This window comes from Eptatretus burgeri, chromosome 4 (assembly GCF_056783735.1).
Source record: "Eptatretus burgeri isolate ZD-2024b chromosome 4, Ebu_testis_v1, whole genome shotgun sequence".
Taxonomy (NCBI): Eukaryota; Metazoa; Chordata; class Myxini; order Myxiniformes; family Myxinidae; genus Eptatretus; species Eptatretus burgeri.
In genome coordinates this window covers 50,222,086-50,237,880 of record NC_140964.1, presented here as the reverse complement: position 1 = coordinate 50,237,880, position 15,795 = coordinate 50,222,086, and the positions used below count along the sequence as shown (strand labels likewise).

Genomic DNA, 15,795 nt, shown 5'->3' with positions numbered 1-15,795 from the left:
CCACAGCTGCAGCGCGACTCGTAGAACTCTAGCGGCTGTTAAACACCGCACGGTGGTCGCGACCGCCGGGCTGGTACGGGGCCCAGCTGCATGCAGTGAGCGTATCGCATGCATATACACTGTGCATACATACCGCATGCACTGTATTGCACACATACCGCATGCACTAAATCTCAGTGCATGATCGCATAAGCGAGATCCAGACCCAATGTTTCGCTGCTCCTCATTTGAATTTGCAATTTTTTACGTACAATTTGGTAGCAGCGAACGTTATGGAGTTACCACATGCTATACGTAGCAGACGATGCTTTTCATTCAATTCTCATACTAGTACATTCTGATTAGTGAACAGTGCAAAAATATCAAAATTTCGGGAGGATAAGGATAGTGATCGTAAGGGCGGGAGTTTGGGTGAATTTTCGGAAGCCTCCCGATGAAATCGGGAGGGTTGGCATCTGTGGCAATATCTCACTGACACTTCCCAGAAGACACCTTGGGATTTTTAATGTTCATCAACTAATACCAGCAGATGGGACACCCAGTTTAACGGCCATCCGAGGGATGGTGCACACATTGATAAATCACACTTCATGCAAAACACCAAGATGACAGTTTATAGATGGGTCAGAATTAAAAACCAGGATAGGCAGCTCAGAGATGAGTATGAAAATGTCGAGAGACTCGAGGCTATCCTTTCAACCCTATTGTGGGTTTTCTTAATAGAAGTTGTTCTGCCTCTCGGTAGTGGGTATGAGCTGTCATCTCTGAAAGCAATTTTGCTATAAACGGAAGCAGGCAAGTAGGATTGTTCTTGATTGTTGAGATTCAGCCTGTTTCAGTGGCTTATGCAACACGGTGTAATCTGGTGCTGGAGCATATGTGACCAGAACATGGAGATATAAATCATAAACATGAATTACAAACATTGTTTTTTGCTTTGTAGTAAAATCCCAAAACTTAACTTCTCTTTTTACTTTCTAGCAAAGGTATAATAAGCATTTTTACACATCCAAGTACTTTTCTTTAATGACATTGCTCAATTACTTTAGCACCACTTCACCCCACCTCAGCAGCACCACTAATTCAGCTTACCTCACCTCACGACCAGAACTTCACCCCACCCAACCATCACGACTTCACCCCACCCTACCTCACCTAATCATCCAATTTCAACCCACACTACCTCATCATCACAACTTCACCCCGCCTCAGCATCACAATTTGACCACACCCGACCTCACCGCCATAAGACCGAACCCCACTTTACCACCATACGATAAAATCAACAACAAATTTTAAGACACAAATATGAAATATGAACAATTAACTCCTTCAACTACAGTTTAAGGACAATAATTCCATCCAAATCACCAGTGCCATTCACAAGATAAACTGCTCTATCCTTCCACGCCTGTGCTTCGTTGGCTTGTTAAGTTAATATGCGAGTGATAGAAAATGTCTATCTTTTTTGGCCCTTCTTCTATTTATGTTCCTCCTTTCAGCTTTAACTTTGTCTGTTTTTAGTTTTAACTTTCCTCATCTTTTTTCTTTACAAAAATAGGATTTGGGGATTTACGAGTACAGTCCCTGGCATCCATGTGGTCTAGTGTGGTTTGAGAAATGCACAAAAAAGAACATTAGTTTATGCTCAGAATGAACTGCATTGATGTACTGATGAAGACATAAGTTTGAAACAGCACACATTAAAAGTGGTGTTGGTAAAAGCTTTTACAAATTGACATGTACTCATTTCACACCAATCCTTTTGGGTGGAGGTCTGAATGCTAACGCCCTGTGGAGATCTCACATGGCCAGAAACGACCGATTATAATCCTCAATCTTATGCAGGTGGGAAAAAAATTCAGATCGAAAAAGAAACAAAAAGTTTGAGGCTGTGTTAAATTATCTGGAGTTTCCTAATGAAAGTGATGTGTATTTAAAACAAAGCAAAGCAAAAAAAACCTTAAATTGTCTCTGCAGTTTGTCTCTGTCCTGGGAAAAAGCACCAGCTCTCTCCATAGCCTGGGCCTTGGCTTCGAGTGCTGCTTCACGCTCAGCTCGCAGCTTCTGGCAAGTCTTCTGCAAGGCCTGAGTGACAAGTACACACACACACACACACACACACACACACACACACACACACACACACACACACACACACACACACACACACACACACACACACACACACACAATCATCATCACCCGAGACCATATTTTGCTGAAGCAGTTGCTGTGGCTGGTAAAAACCCTGGACAGGTTGCCACTCCTTCTTTCCTTCCAGATCAGTACTGCTTCATCAGGATGAAGATTACCACACTGCGGTTTCAGGCATGGAACAGCGCCAACACAACCATTTATACCAGTACACACTGGTACACATTTCACTGACCTCGGAAGGATGACAGGCTGAGTCAACCCCACCTGGTGTTAATTCAGTGGTCAATGGGGCTTGAACTGAGGACCCTAAGATCCCAAGCCAGCCACCCTAACCACTCAGCCATCACCAGGCAATAAGTGTTGGCTGAGTGGTTTCACTCCATCAAAGGGTGCTGTATGTGAGGGCAGGAATATATAATTTGGCCAAGGTCCTGGAACCCAGTGGCCTACTCTTTTTAAAGGGTATTATGTAATCTTGAACATCCATCATATAATTAATGAATGTCTCTCCAATGGAATGGTACACATTGATGCAGCACCCTGCATGCAAAGCACCAGGGTGACAATATCCAGTTGGGTGGAGATTCAAGCCCAGACTTGACAGCTCAAAGGCAAGCACACTACCTCTGAGCTATCCTGTCAACCTCATACAGATTCATGGAAACACTTATCAATCTTAACTCTACATATGTCTCCATAATCTAGATCTATATAAGGCTGAGTAAATTTAACAATAGTGACAAGAATAGGTCAGCAGAATCACAAGTGACAACGTTGAAATACACTGGTAACCCCATCTAATAAATTTCCCCTTCCAAGTCTTGCCTGCAATTCCGCACGAAGCCTCCGGTTCTCTTGATCCAGCTTCCCCTCTTTGCGCCGCAAGCCAGAAACCTCACTCTCTTTGCTCACACGCAGGATCTCGCACTCCCGGCGCAACCGCTCCAGCTCCAGCACAGCCGTTAGCTCTTCAGAGGCCACGGAGCGCAGACTTGCACCCAAGCCTTTGAAATGACGGCTCGAGCTGACCTGTCAGGGATATTTGGTGCTAAATATTATATAGTGATCGATGGCATCATGGGTGAACAGATATTTATGAAGTACACATTACTGATGCTGCAACATTGTTTTATATTTATTATTAGGTGGACTTGAAAAATCTTTAAATTCTGACTCCAGTCGTCAAGAGTAGCAAAACTATATTAGCAGGCCACTAGCTTCTTCTTCTTTCGAATGCAGCATAAGAATGTGGGGGTAGCAACATTGTCTGAGGATGCTGCTGTGTCACTGATGCAATGCCCTCTGTAGATTAGGGCAGTAATTTGGAATCTGACCAGGATGCTGATGATAGCTCACCAACTCTTCAAGAAGGACACTGTGGGATCTTTAACATCTAGAAACTAATGTTGGCAGATGGGACACCCAGTTTAACGTCCATCTGAGGGACGGCACACACATTGGTGAATACCAAGCTATGAACGCGCTCACCACAGGGGGTCACTATTCAACCACAATAATACTGTGAAAGGTTAAAACAAAGGTAAACAGTAGCTTTTCCTGGTTGTTTTATGCAGCTTTCTTTGGCTACAAGATCTTCTTCTCTTCTTCTTCCTCTTTCGGCTTGCTCCCGTCTTTGGTTACAAGATCATGGGGGTTAATTTATTGAAAACCGAGCCACCTCGGTGGTTGATTAGGTGAGAGCTGATTGGTCATTCCCTCTAATTACAAGTGACAGATGTGATTGGGTCTTGTTATATATACATACTAGTGGGCACTCGCACCCTCCGGGAGGGAGTTCCCTTCTTGGCCCACCTTCAGTGGGCAATGTGCTAAGGCACATTCTTGGAAATGCACTATATACTTTTTGTCATTTTTCAAATAAATTTTATTGGTCACAATATATCATACTCCATATCATAACTTTGGAGAAGGTCCATTATACTGTACTAGCAAAGGTACCCGACATTGCTGAGCAACGCTGGGTCCCTCCTCACTCCTCTTCCCCTCCCACCCCACCCCTTCCTCCTGTCACACCACCTCCCGTCCCCTCCCCCCCCCGACTCATCCAATGGCTCTTTTCACCTCATCCCCTCCTCTCCTTCCACCGCACCGCCACTCCTTCCCCTCCCTCTGCCCACAAAGGAATTTTTGCAGGTTGTACATTTAGAGAAGTTAGCTAAGGCAGCAACCTTTTTCTACAAACTCTTCTTTCACTCTTCAGAGTTATGTCGTTCGATGAGCAGTAAAATTACCTTTAAATCGATGTATAGGTTGCGTTTGTGTATTGTTGTGTATATTGTATTGTGCACCAACACTAATAAATGGCAGTGTGTCATCCATAACTCCAAAACCATGAAACCTAGCAGCCTGAAACTTTGTAAAGATACTAAGGGAACTTCAAGGGAGTGCATGAGTGAAAATTGGGTGTTTTGGTAAATTAAAATACCCCTTTGAAGACAATGAACAGACTTATTTAATTATATCCATTATCAGGCACATCCTCGGCCACCTCACTCTTTGGGGTCTTAAGGCATCTCCTGAATAACCTTGCTGGGGTCTGAAGCCATCATGTTTTTTGGTCTGCTCAACAATGCTCTGACTTAGAAGAGGCCACAATGATTTCTTAACGATAAAGTTTTTTTTTTCACTTTCCTCACGCATATTATCGAATGCCTGTTTATAATAGCTATGAATCACTGTATACATCACTTTTGTAAGTGCTATATTTTTGAAATTAGGAGCTTTGAGTGATTCATCCATTATATGATGCAATTTTCCATGATCTACTCTCATGAACGAAGTAAATACAACATCAAAATATTATTTTGGTTTTGAGGATCGGATATCTTCCGGACTAAAGTGTCGAAATATGATTTAAATCTCATAATCATATTATAATGAGTTGTATGACGAAGTCGATAAACCTATTTACTTAAAGCAAGCAAGGCTATGGTCCCTTCTCCATATATACACAAGAAAATGTGGAATTTCTAAAGCATTAAAGTTATCTTTTTCTACTGTTTGGAGAATTATATTGAGTGAACAAAATATTTATGAATGTGCCAAATTTAACCAGCTTCATTGAGATATATGGTTTAATGCATTCACTACTGGACTGTGCGCCATGTCCCCCAGAGGAACTGCTTATCCATACGAGTGTCTGCCAGATCTGCGTCTACATTTTCAGAGGTGTCGCAAGGTGCTTGACTGGAAATTGAAGCAAATCTGGTGAAAAATGGACATTTAAAAAAAAGCTATAATGTTTGCACGGACCACGAACGATGCAACACGTAATGCGTAATGCACAGATGAGCAGGCAATGTGGTGGATTATCTGCAATGTTCATTTCAGGGTTGATTAAACTTTGCGATGTCTCCAGGGTTGTTCTATATTAAATGGCAACTCTTTTGTGGATAAAAGTATTTGAACGAATTCATTTTATTTCTTTAACTGATGCGTATGCGGTGAAGACCAGCTTTAAAGTTAAAGCGATCTGATATAGTATGCATCCACATCCTGGCCAGCCAATCCTCATCAACCATTTAATTGGAGTGCTTGCTTGAGTGCTAAAGCCACTTGCCGAGCGCCATATAGTTGATAGCGGTACTGCGCTACATCATTCTGAGCGAATCGTTCACTCACTGTGTAAGCTTTTCCTGTCCCACATCATTCAGAGCGAGTGATATGAGTGTTCCGTCATCCTGAGCGAGTGGCCGTGCGTGCTGCGTCATCCTGAGCGAGTGGTCATGCGTGCTGCATCATCCTGAGCGAGTGGTCGTGCGTGCTCAGTCATCCTGAGCGAGTGGTCGTGCATGCTCCGTCATCCTGAGCGAGTGGTCGTGCGTGCTCAGTCATCCTGAGCGAGCGGTCGTGCGTGCTCCGTCATCCTGAGCGAGCGGTCGTGCGTGCTCCGTCATCCTGAGCGAGCGGTCGTGCGTGCTCCGTAATCCTGAGCGAGCGGTCGTGCGTGCTCCGTAATCCTGAGCGAGCGGTCGTGCGTGCTCCGTCATCCTGAGCGAGCGGTCGTGCGTGCTCCGTCATCCTGAGCGAGCGGTCGTGCGTGCTCCGTCATCCTGAGCGAGCGGTCGTGCGTGCTCCGTCATCCTGAGCGAGCGGTCGTGCGTGCTCCGTCATCCTGAGCGAGCGGTCGTGCGTGCTCCGTCATCCTGAGCGAGCGGTCGTGCGTGCTCAGTCATCCTGAGCGAGCGGTCGTGCGTGCTCAGTCATCCTGAGCGAGCGGTCGTGCGTGCTCAGTCATCCTGAGCGAGCGGTCGTGCGTGCTCCGTCATCCTGAGCGAGTGGTCGTGCGTGCTCAGTCATCCTGAGCGAGTGGTCGTGCGTGCTCAGTCATCCTGAGCGAGTGGCCGTGCGTGCTCCGTCATCCTGAGCGAGTGGTCGTGCGTGCTCCGTAATCCTGAGCGAGTGGTCTTGCGTGTTCAGTCATCCTGAGCGAGTGGTCGTGCGTGCTCCGTCATCCTGAGCGAGTGGTCGTGCGTGCTCCGTTATCCTGAGCGAGTGGTCGTGCGTGCTCCGTAATCCTGAGCGAGTGGTCTTGCGTGCTCAGTCATCCTGAGCGAGTGGTCGTGCGTGCTCCGTCATCCTGAGCGAGTGGTCGTGCGTGCTCCGTCATCCTGAGCGAGTGGTCGTGCGTGCTCCGTAATCCTGAGCGAGTGGTCTTGCGTGCTCAGTCATCCTGAGCGAGTGGTCGTGCGTGCTCCGTCATCCTGAGCGAGTGGTCGTGCGTGCTCCGTCATCCTGAGCGAGTGGTCGTGCATGCTCCGTCATCCTGAGCGAGTGGTCGTGCGTGCTCCGTCATCCTGAGCGAGTGGTCGTGCGTGCTCCGTCATCCTGAGCGAGTGGTCGTGCGTGCTCCGTCATCCTGAGCGAGTGGTCGTGCGTGCTCCGTCATCCTGAGCGAGTGGTCGTGCATGCTCCATCATCCTGAGCGAGTGGTCGTACATGCTCCGTCATAGTGCGAGAGTGGTGGTGCGTGCTCCGTCATCCTGACCGAGTGGTCATGCATGCTCCGTCATACTGAGCGAGTGGTCGTGCGTGCTCAGTCATCCTGAGCAAGTGGTCGTGTGTGCTCCGTCATCCTGAGTGAGAGGTCGTGCGTGCTTTCTAATCCTGAGCAAGTGGTCATGCGTGCTCCGTCATCCTTAGCGAGTGGTCGTGCATGCTCCGTCATTCTGAGCCAGTCGTCATGCATGTTCCGTCATCCTGACCGAGTGGTTCGTGCTCAGTCATCCTGACCGAGTGGTTCGTGCTCAGTCATCCTGACCGAGTGGTTCCTGCTCAGTCATCCTGACCGAGTGTTTCGTGCTCCGTCATCCTGACCGAGTGTTTCGTGCTCCGTCATCCTGACCGAGTAGTTCATGCTTCATCATCCTGAACGAGTTGTGAAATAATACCCAATTTTCGAGCCGTTTGCCATGTTAGTGTGACTTTTAAATTACTGAACCAACTTTTGTTTTCCACTGATCACATGCAGCTATTTAAAAGATTAATCTTTGTGAACATCTCCCTGAAACATCTATTCAAATGCAACGTTGTTTTTCCGTGAAAGCTACTCAGTGATTTTGGGTTGTATACAGTACGTACTGTAATCGGTAATCACACTGACTCCAACTTGCTGATTCCCAAAAAATTGCCAACATCGGCGAAGCACTAATGTGAGTGTAGTACTTAAATTCCAATAATAATGATAATAAAAAATAAATAAATAACTAATAAGAAATTTTTAGACAGGGGGTACGGGGAAATATTATGAAAGCTCAAGGGGTACGAGCACATAAAAAGGTTAAGAACCACTGATCTAAGCTAAACTAGAGGTGCGGGCCATCCTACGTCTGTTCTTTCTGCCCCACCGTTGTGGCGTGCCACAAGAGCAACCACTTGCCCCCAAAAGTTAAAAAGAAATTATATTCAAATTTCATTATCATATGTACAGTCGTACCTCTACTTACGAATTTAATTCGTTCTGGGAGTAGTTTCGTAACCTGAAACCTTCGTAAGTAGAGACGCCTTTTGAATGTAAATGCGCTAATCCGTTCCAAGCCCCGCAAAATTCGGACATTTTTTTTTAATAAATCATAAAAATGCATCAGAACATGAAACAAATACATGTTAAAATTAGATTACCGCACAATAAACATAAAACGAGAGGCACATAATGTAAAAAACAAAGAATAAAGGAAATAATAAAAATATTCATTTACCTTTTAACTGCTATTCTCGTTACGAACTGCGCCGAATTTCCCTCGCCTGTATCCTCCTTCACGAGGTCAGTGAAGATGGCGGTTGCCTTTGCGCAAATTATGGCCTCTGTCACTGTGTCACCAGCGATCTCTTTCTCCTTTATCCACACGAGTAACAACCTCTCCATCTCATCGTTCACTGCCGACCTCCTCTTGGAAATGACAGAGAGGCCTTTGGAAGGAGTCGTAGCTTTTCGGGCTTCCTTTTGTTTTATTATCGTGCCGATCGTAGATATATTACGTCCATATTCTTTTGCGAGATCAATCAAACGCATCCCCTTTTCATACCTTTCTATTATCTCTTGCTTTGTTTGTATGGCCAGAAAAACTCTCTTCTTCTTCTTTTCTCCTTGTCCACTTTTCTTCATTGCTTTCTTGGGGTCCATTGTGAATAAAAGTTACTGTAATCCACACGCGTACTGTACTGTAACACTGTCCCAGCACTTCGTAGCGGGACCATAGACTGTATACAGTATAACTATATTTACAGAGCGGGACGGGGACACTAAGAGCATGCTGGGATACATGCATACGCAAAGGGTTGCCAGGCAGATTTTAGGCGATAGCCAATGGCAGAGCAGCTACAAGTTTGTTTACGTTCGGGAAACTCTGGGAGCAGCGAAAAGCAGCGCGTACTGTACTGTATTTTTGACTTCATATCCTGAAACGCCTTCGTAACTAGAGGCAATATTTTCCCGTTCAGGCGCTTCGTAACCTGAAACATTCGTATGTAGAGACATTCGTAAGTCGAGGTACCACTGTAGTTTCTAACCACTATAGTAATGAAAATTCATGCATTGTCTATCGATTTTTATTCAGACATTGCCTTAAAAATATATATATCACACATTTTTCTATAAAATATCTGAAAATCTTTTTCTAAACGCATAAATGCCCTTTTGTCTGAACTGCCCCTGCTCCTCATAGATTCTAGATGAAACATTAAGATGCTTTTGTATGTAATACCCCTAAAACATGTTTCAATCAGGTACAGTCAGAAGAATCAACAGTTATTACATTTAAGAAATCTAGCTAAAGACAGTGGAAGTAGTATACCTACGTCACTGGATACAATCACCAAATATAGATGTTAGTCGGACATTTCATCACAATCACTGTAGTCTGATAACTCGTCTTCACTATCTTCATCAGAAATATTACACAGAAGTTCCACAACATCCACAGGATATGGTATATCAACCCAATGGATTGATAAATCTTCAGTCCACCCATGGTTTACTGGAGTGTCCAATAATTGCTGGGGTCTGTGAGCCAGATGCCACATCCTGGCTACATAGTTACTTCGAGCTGAATGTAATGCCAGTGCTGACTCACATGGGGGTAATGCACACAGATCAGCTACCTTGCCGTCACGAAATCGATTCCAGAAAATAGTAGATCTGGCTTCATTAATACGTTTGCATCTCCTTTGATTGTAGATTGCACAAGTACATATTTGAAGTCCATCAAACACTATGCTGGAAAGTTGTTGCTCGTTACCCAGTTCTGCGAATACTTTCTGCATATTTTCATCATTTTTTATCAGTGTCCACCAAGTTTTCTTCCCTTTTTGGAAAAATGAAGAAACGTAGTCATTTCCCGAAAAGGCGTGGATACCAAGCAATGCATATTTCTGGAGTTCAGTGAGTTGACATTGACTCAGATCAAGGAATCGCAAACCTTTGCCACTCCCGTGATCTATGATGATCTTCAAAATAAATGTCGCAAGGTCTCACATTACAGTTTCAGCTCAACCGTGCAAAAAAGGAATTTTGTTCCGGGGGTGACAAGAGAAAAAAATATATTAGTAACAATATATTTAAAGTTACATAACTTTCCAATAAATTACTGCAGCGCCTTGTAATTTAATAACAAAAAAAAAACACGTTGTTGTAGTCGAAAGATGAGAGAAAATTGGCGGCATATTATCGAAAAGTAGAATAAGATATTGGCTTTAAGCCTGTACAACATTGGCATAGTAACAGCCGATGATAGTAAAAAGTTGCTTCAGGGGCCCCTCCGGGTTTGGGGGCCCTAAAGCTTTAGCTTCATACTAGATATGCCACTGGCTGCAAAAGATGGAAATTACTCATTGTCATTTTCATCAATTTATTCTTTTCAGTTTTAGCGTTTTTATTTTTTATTTTTTTTTTTTACACAGACTTCAGGCTATTTTACCAATTTGAAATTGTTTGCATTTTAAAAAATCAATATTTTTGAAAACGTTCTGGGGGCAAGGAGGTGCCCCTGGGGGACCCCACAAGGACACATGGGTGGGAAAATGGGCAGGGGTGCCCGTTCCTCTATTTTAGCTTAGATGAAACATTGATCACAATTTTCAGCAACATCGACCAGTTTTAGGCATTTTATCTGTTTTTTCACTAGTTGTTATTTGTTGACCTTTGAACTTTGAGTAAATGTCAGCCCTAAAATGATTTGATTTTCTGTTTTGATAAAGATTAGACACTTGAAAGTATAAACGAGCCATAAATACAGAGTATTTTAGCTTTCAGAATCAGTTTTATAGTAAAAACTCATAATTGGCTAAATTTGACCCTGGTTGACATTTGACCAGTAATATCTCGGAAAAGCCCCCAAACCTGGCTGATCACCTTTCATATTCGTAATCGACACAAAAAAACTGGTCTAGAAAAATTGGATGAAAATTTGTCCTTCTTCCGGTGGTGATTCCCCCTTCCTACCACCCGACTACTATTCTTGTATTCAGCTTGGCCCAGAGCTGATCTTTTTTGGGACTTGGAATCGATGCGCTTCCACCAGTACGTGCATACGCGTGAAAAATGGTGCTTCTCTCGTAGCAGGAAAAACATACACTAGGCAATCCATGAGCGGCACTCAACACTAAGGCTCAGAGCCTCAGTGCAGCTGCTTATGACATACACGAACCTCGAGGTCCATTTCTCACAACTCAACCAAGGGCCAAAGGCTAGCGTCTTGCTTCACCATGTGAGCCAAATTGCCTCAACACGAATTCAATGGTCATGTCATCCTCCTTGGCGTATGCTCACCCTCCACTCTCACCTCTTCAAAAACAATGCACCTCATGCCTCCACTCTGATGATGGCTCTCCACAAAATGCACAAGCTTACCGAGTCCAATGCCTCTCAAAATGTGCCAGCCTTCCTCTTTAATCACAGCTCTCCAAAAATGGCAAGCCAACCTTGAAATCCACTCTCCTCTGTCCTATTTCATCCTCTGCCTCTGGGGTGTTGCCTGCTCGCACGAAACCCGGGAAGGCAGAACTTATGCCCGTTCGGCACGTTTGCTTGTTGTGGTTTTAGGGATGTGTTTCCAACCTTTATTGCCGATCTTGAAATATAAAAAGATAGGGAAAAATAACAGAGGGGCGATTACATATTGGGGAAGCTTATTCTTAAACCCCAGATAATTAACATGACACCACCCCCTTGTGTGGTGACACGTAACACTTAAGCTCACATGTTCCCCACTTAGTCACATCGACATGCCTCCTACACGTCCATGAACCAAGCAACTCTACACTGTGCTACATTCTCTATTAAATTCTTCCATCTACCCCCACAGCCGTCACAATATATATATATATATATATATATATATATATATATATATATATATATATATATATATATATATATATATATATATATATATATATACACACATGATTCGTAATACTGCCTTCTCCTGGGTGGTGCTATACGATACACATTTACATCAAGACAATTGGGGTCTTTCCCTCACACTGAACCCCATATCATGTAGGTTTGAAAATGTTTTCTTGCATCTGCATTTGCCAAATGATGGGGTTACTACTGCTGGGGCCGATTCTGTCGATAGATGGATGGACAGACAGACGGACAGAAAATATGAAAAATCACTAAGAGTGACACTCGGCGAAACGGAATGGCACTCGGTAGAGCAAATCCCTCAGCCAGGCTGAATAGTTTACATTTTGTATGCCATTGATTGGTCGGATCTGAATCTGGACCTTAACCAAAATCTAATCGGCTTGTTCTCGTCACCAAACCAACTCATCCACCTATTTTTGTCAAAACTTGTCCACAAGTTTTTGAAATCTCATGTGATACATAGTTTTGGTTGCATCTCTCAATGGTGAAGAATCACTTGAAAAACTCTCGGATCCGGATTCGGATCTTCATAAAAAATCGAATCAATTCGTCATTGTCACACACCCATCATGTCCACCAAGTTTAATCCCAATCTGTCCTCAACTTTTTGAGATATCACGAGATATCGTTTTTAGCCTCATCTCTCAATGGTGAAGCATCACTTAAAAATTAAATATTTCTCGTGTCTGGATCCGGATTTGGATCTTTAACAAAATTTAAACAATTAGTCCTTTTCATACACCCAACCTGTCCACAAAGTTTCTGCGGAGTCCATCCATAACCTTTTGAAATATTGAGCTATGTGTTGTTTTTGGCCCCCTTTCTCAATGGTGAAGAATCAGTTAAAAATTTAAATAATCCTTATCTCCAGATCTGGATTGTGATCTTCACCAAAATCGAAATAATTCTTCCTCGTGGCATTCCCAACCTGTCCACCAAGTTTCGTGTGAATCCGTCCATAACCTTTCGAGATATCGTGCGATATATTGTTTTTGGCCCTTTCTCTCAAAGGTGAAGAATCACTTTAAAAAATTCTCAGAACTGGATCTGGATTCAGATATCCACCACATTTAAGTGTTGCTGTCGTCGTCTGGTCAACTACACACACAAAATAATTCAGATAGTTTCCTTGAAAACTGTGGCCAAAAATCGTGTCAGACCAACAGACAGACAAATGCTACAGACCAACATATTTGGCCAAAATTTTTTGCCAAGTAACAATTATGTTTTAAAAAGATAACGCACTCCGCATACCTTTTCGGTATCTTCGACCATTGCATGTTGTTTTGTATAACTTTTTTTGAATGCCTCACATATGTTGCAGTGGGTACCACTTCAAAGCATTGCAAAACATAGCATTAGCTTTCATACATTCTTATAAGGCATGCATTCAACATGGAAACATTTGTGCCGAGATGCGTTAATAATGTACGTATCCCATTCACGAATGCCAGTCTTACCGACTTCAGTGGCTTTTTGAGGGCACGCCGGGGCTGCATCTCAATGGGAACCTCAGTGCATCTGCCGTAGGTGACAACCTGATAACAGACAGTGTGTTTGTAAACATGAATGCTTCACATGCATACAGTTCCTGGATCAGTTTGAGAAAAATATGTTTTTAATTACAACAAGGTGGAAAATGAACCTTTGAAAAAGGTAGGACAAAAAAAAAAAAACTTATTTAACTTGGCAGTTTCCTTATAAACAAGGAGAGTGAAGAAGGTATGTCCCCCCCCCCACCCCCCTTTTTCTCTCTCGGCAAAAATATTTCTGATAACCTTCAAATAGTACAATATTCCCCTTTAAAAGATGACATAAAAGGCAGCACTGCATATACAGGGTGTGCTAACGAGTTCTAGAAGACATTAGTGCAGAAAGACACATTATATATATATATATATATATATATATATATATATATATATATATATATATATATATATATATATATATATATATATATATATATATATATATATATATATATATCCTTACCTGGTTCGAAGTCAGTTCACCTGTCGCCTGTAGTACTGATGAGCTCGTCCCCATGACGCTCCCCACTTAACCGTTTGTTGAAGTTACCTGTGATACTTGTGTGACATAAAAACACAACACATGGTATAACGAGAACCGTTCAGCATCTTGTTCTCACAACAGGTCAAAAGAACCCACATCGACCACAAACAGGTAATTTAGCACACCCCAACATATAAAGACCGCTTATATAAAAAAGGTATCAACTTAAATACCGCCACAACCCCCACCCCACACTCCCCATTTGGGATAAGTATAAAACAAATGTTGGAGGGGGTTATGGGGGTTCGGTTACACGCGATTACTACACCGGTTACAAACTTTTGTTACCTTGACGATTTCGATAGAATAATTCATTTCGTTCAGAAGTTACAAACAAGCATCGTTTGATTGTTTTAGAAAAAGTTTTAATGTACAAGTACCTTTCTGCTTGTGGGGGGGGGGGGGGATGGTTGGTTGACCCTGCTACAGTAAACAAACAGAATATCCAGCCCCAACTGTAGCAAGAGCATACCTGAGCATTAAATTACAACTTCTTAGAGCGTCTGTATTTATCTAATCTTTGATGTAAAAGCCAAAGAGCCTGGTTTTAATCGAAGTCCTCAGTTCGAAAAAGGCCAATCCATTCGGCGTCCCCAGTCTCTAGGGAACAAAGATGTCTTGAGCTGGCACAAAAAGGGCGGGTTTAAAACGAAGGTGTGATTGGGGGCGTGGCTTAGTGTCGAGTGGGTGGAGACGGAGGGATGAATGTTAGAGGCGTGGCTTAGTGTCGAGTGGGTGGAGACGGAGGGATGAATGTTGGAGGCGTGGCTTAGTGTCGAGTGGGTGGAGACGGAGGGATGAATGTTGGAGGCGTGGCTTAGTGTCGAGTGGGTGGAGACGGGGGGATGAATGTTGGAGGCGTGGCTTAGTGTCGAGTGGGTGGAGACGGGGGGATGAATGTTGGAGGCGTGGCTTAGTGTCGAGTGGGTGGAGACGGAGGGATGAATGTTGGAGGCGTGGCTTAGTGTCGAGTGGGTGGAGACGGAGGGATGAATGTTGGAGGCGTGGCTTAGTGTCGAGTGGGTGGAGACGGGGGGATGAATGTTGGAGGCGTGGCTTAGTGTCGAGTGGGTGGAGACGGGGGGGATGAATGTTGGAGGCGTGGCTTAGTGTCGAGTGGGTGGAGACGGGGGATGAATGTTGGAGGCGTGGCTTAGTGTCAAGTGGGTGGAGACGGGGGATGAATGTTGGAGGCGTGGCTTAGTGTCAAGTGGGTGGAGACGGGGGATGAATGTTGGAGGCGTGGCTTCGTGTCGAGTGGGTGGAGACGGGGGGGATGAATGTTGGAGGCGTGGCTTAGTGTCGAGTGGGTGGAGACGGAGCGATGAATGTTCGAGGCGTGGCTTAGTGTCGAGTGGGTGGAGACGGAGCGATGAATGTTGGAGGCGTGGCTTAGTGTCGAGTGGGTGGAGACGGAGGGATGAATGTTAGAGGCGTGGCTTGAACATGATGCAGTGCAGTCTCGGGGAAAGAAAAACATTAAAGGTTAAAAAGTTATATATTTTATTCACAAAAGAGTAAATTTATGCACAGGTGAAATACATTTGGCCCCTCACATTTGTGCCATACAGTCACAAACTTTGGGTGTGTTCCGTTCGCAAGCGGTTTTGTTATTGCTTTCCAAGCCAGTCGTTCCGTATCATCCGCTTGGAAAGCGGAGCCAGGGATAA

General features: G+C 44.0%; 1 protein-coding gene across 9 annotated transcripts in view; it reads right to left on the bottom strand.

Annotated features, from left to right (window-relative positions):
* Positions 1–15,795, bottom strand: part of NPHP3 (nephrocystin 3) — a 146,918-nt gene that overhangs the window by 130,159 nt on the left and 964 nt on the right. For 2 of the 9 annotated variants that reach the window (XM_085877953.1, XM_085877956.1), the window contains exons 1-5: positions 14,506–15,250; positions 14,045–14,139; positions 13,510–13,587; positions 2,986–3,189; positions 1,963–2,088 (exon numbers count right to left, since the gene is read on the bottom strand). In XM_085877953.1, coding sequence (XP_085734079.1) covers positions 1,963–2,088; positions 2,986–3,189; positions 13,510–13,587; positions 14,045–14,098 — 462 coding nt within the window. In that variant the 5' untranslated portion in view covers positions 14,099–14,139; positions 14,506–15,250. Of the gene's footprint in view, positions 1–1,962; positions 2,089–2,985; positions 3,190–13,509; positions 13,588–14,044; positions 14,140–14,505; positions 15,262–15,795 lie in introns of those variants that run through there. The other 7 variants (XR_015057389.1, XM_085877961.1, XM_085877958.1 and 4 more) reach the window with 7 other exon arrangements.